This window comes from Nyctereutes procyonoides, unplaced genomic scaffold, assembly GCF_905146905.1.
Source record: "Nyctereutes procyonoides isolate TBG_1078 unplaced genomic scaffold, NYPRO_anot_genome, whole genome shotgun sequence".
In the NCBI taxonomy this organism is placed as follows: domain Eukaryota; kingdom Metazoa; phylum Chordata; class Mammalia; order Carnivora; family Canidae; genus Nyctereutes; species Nyctereutes procyonoides.
The window spans coordinates 21,653,955-21,656,469 of record NW_026575125.1 but is presented as its reverse complement, the minus strand read 5'-3'; the positions used below and the strand labels follow the sequence as shown (position 1 = coordinate 21,656,469).

The 2,515-nt window shown below is 60.1% G+C and overlaps 1 protein-coding gene across 1 annotated transcript; it reads right to left on the bottom strand.

Moving 5' to 3' along the window:
- Positions 1 to 932: 932 nt before the first annotated feature.
- LOC129517840 (melanoma-associated antigen B4-like) lies at positions 933 to 2,190 on the bottom strand. The gene is made up of 3 exons (XM_055337988.1): positions 2,122 to 2,190; positions 1,216 to 2,025; positions 933 to 1,094 (listed from the first exon to the last, which is right to left on the bottom strand). The coding sequence occupies exons 1-3, from the start codon at positions 2,188 to 2,190 to the stop codon at positions 933 to 935; spliced, it is 1,041 nt and encodes a 346-aa protein (XP_055193963.1).
- Positions 2,191 to 2,515: the final 325 nt, after the last annotated feature.

Here is a 2,515-nt window from a genome sequence, read left to right as displayed (position 1 = left end):
TGATTATTTTGAAACCCCAAATTATCAACCTCCCATTATTTTTTTCTTAATTGAGTAGATATTAGAGAATATACGGTTGTTCTTCAATAAATAGTCTTTAATAAGTTACACAAATCCAGGATAGATAACTTTTAATATTAGAAAAGAAAGACTAAAAGAAATAAAGTAAAAAACTGAACGTATTAAAATTTTAAAAAGTTTTTTCATGCACTTTGTAATCCAAGCTATTCTGCTATTGGATTCTTCCATGTCTCCATGAAAATCCTGTTCTGATGCCATGTCATCTTGGCTGGATCATGAACAAATACTGAATATTTTTAAATTGTTTTACAAATACCAAAACTGGAACATTAAAACCTTTTAAATAGCAAAATTGGGTATCTATGTTGCTCATATATTTATATTCTGAAGCTAAGTAAAATTCATATTAAAAGAAAAACATTTGAAAAAATACTATATAGCTTTACTTGATGTCTATGTGTATCTTTCTTTTTATCTATCTTTACCTAGAACAACTCATATGAGGAACAAAAAAAAAGTGTTTTGTTAAAACTACACCCACCTCAACCCACACTACTTAAAATGCTGAATGCTATCTTATATGTGAGATCTCTGCTTTCTAAGAGAAAAAACATTTAAAAACACCGAAATAAATATAACCGTATGTGTGTTTCTAGAAGTTACCTGTTTAGAACAAGTAGGAGGAAGAGCTTTTCTCTTCCTTCCAGCCCCTAGGACTCTGCACGTGTTAAAAGAGCAAGAACCGGAGAGCTATGCCATCCTTGAGTGTACAGTCGAAAGCTAAATGAGCCAAGAGAAAAATTGAAAACACCGAAATAAATATAACCGTACGTGTGTTTCTAGAAGTTACCAGCTTCGAACAAGTATGAGGAAGAGCTCTTCTGTGCCCTCCATCCCTAGGCCTGCACCACTCAGAAGGTGGACCGCCCGCCCCGCTGCAGCCCCGAGGGGGAGCAGCCGCCGCCGCGAGGGCCTCCCTGGATGCGGAGGAAGCCCAGCGCCGCCTCCAGGGCAGGCGGCCAGGCCGTGGCCGAGGCCGAGGCCGAGGCCGAGGCAGCGGCGGCCGAGGCCCCCTGGCCGTGGCGGTGGCCGTGGCCGTGGCCGTGGCCGTGGCCGTGGCCGTGGCCGAGGCCGAGGCCGAGGCCGAGGCAGCGGCGGCCGAGGCCCCCCTGGCCGTGGCCGAGGCCCCCTGGCCGTGGCCGAGGCCCCCCTGGCCGAGGCCCTGGGCCCCGCGCGCTCCTCCTGGTCTAGCAGAGCCTCGGCGTACAGCTCGGGGAAGCAGCTGGGCACGGTGTCGTTGATCTTGGCCAGGACCTGCAGCACCTGCATCTTGCTGGTCTCGGCGCGGGCTCGCGGGCCCCACAGGAACTCGTGGCGCGGGGGGTCGCTGGCCGGCACCTGGCGGTACTCCAGGTAGCCCTGGCGCACCAGGTCTTGGGTGAGGAGCTTCCGGGGCTCCCCGAAGATCAGGTGCCACCTGCCCTCGTAGACGCCCAGCATGTGGAGGAACTCCCAGATGTCCTCCTCGGCGGCGCGGTTGCCCTTCATGAAGATGACGCCCAGGAGCGTCATGAGGAGGCCGGTCTTGGGCAGCTCCCGGGTGCTGGTGGCGGCGGCGGCCAGGCCCAGCTTGCTGACCAGGGCGTACGACTGGCTGCGGGCGTCGACCTCCCTGAGCTCCAGGCCGAAGACCAGCTCCAGGCGCTCGGCGGCGCACCGGAAGATCTCGGGGAAGTGCTCGCGGTACTTCCTGCCCACCGTCTTCAGCAGCGCGGCCCGCGGGACGGGCTCCCCGCTGCTGTGCTTCTCCAGCAGGAGCTGCACCAGCATGCTGGCCTTGCGGCTGAGGGGGTCCCTGCGGGCGCTGGGGCCGGGGGACCCGGCGGGGGTCCCGGCGCCCTGCTCCCGTGGCGACCCCGAGGCGGAGGCGGAGGCGGAGGCGGAGGCGCCGGGAGACCCGGGCCGCGGGGCCGCCGCCGCCTCGGGGGCGCGCGGGGGACTGCCCTGCAGGCTCAGCGAGGGGATGCAGGGGGGCTCCTCGGCCGCGGCCGCCGCCGCCGCCGCCGCCGCCGCCGCCGCCGCCGCCGCCGCCCCCCCGACACTCTCCTCCCCGTGGCCCTCGTGGCGTTTCTTGCGGGCACGGAGCTTGCTCTTTTGGCCCCGAGGCATGGCGACCCTGGGCAGGGCTGGCAGGCAGCGGGGGCACCTGGAGAGGGGGACAGGGAGGCGGGGTGAGCCCCTTGGCGGGGGGCCCGGGGTGCGGGCGGGGGTGTTGTCGGGGTACCCCCACCCCCGCTCCGAAGGCCACCCCGAGTCTTCCATGGTGCCCCCGAGGACGAAAGAGGGAGCACTGTCCAGCCCGCCCGTGAAGTCAGGGGGCAGGACGGGGCAGGCCGTCGTCTCCCTGGAGCCGTCTCGTCAGCCGGGTGCCCCCCCGCAGCCCGCCCTCGGGGTCCTCCCGCCCTCGGGGTCCTCCCTCCTCGGGGTCCTCCCG

Excerpts from the sequence above, each read along its gene's own strand:
- LOC129517840 (XM_055337988.1), bottom strand. The coding sequence starts at position 2,190 with ATGCCTCGGGGCCAAAAGAGCAAGCTCCGTGCCCGCAAGAAACGCCAC. Across the intron at positions 2,026-2,121 it reads AGGGCCACGGGGAGGAGAGT|GGCAGTCCCCCGCGCGCCCC; the intron begins GTCGGGGGGGCG and ends CTGAGCCTGCAG. Across the intron at positions 1,095-1,215 it reads CCAGGGGGGCCTCGGCCACG|GGGGCCTCGGCCGCCGCTGC; the intron begins GCCAGGGGGCCT and ends CGCCACGGCCAG.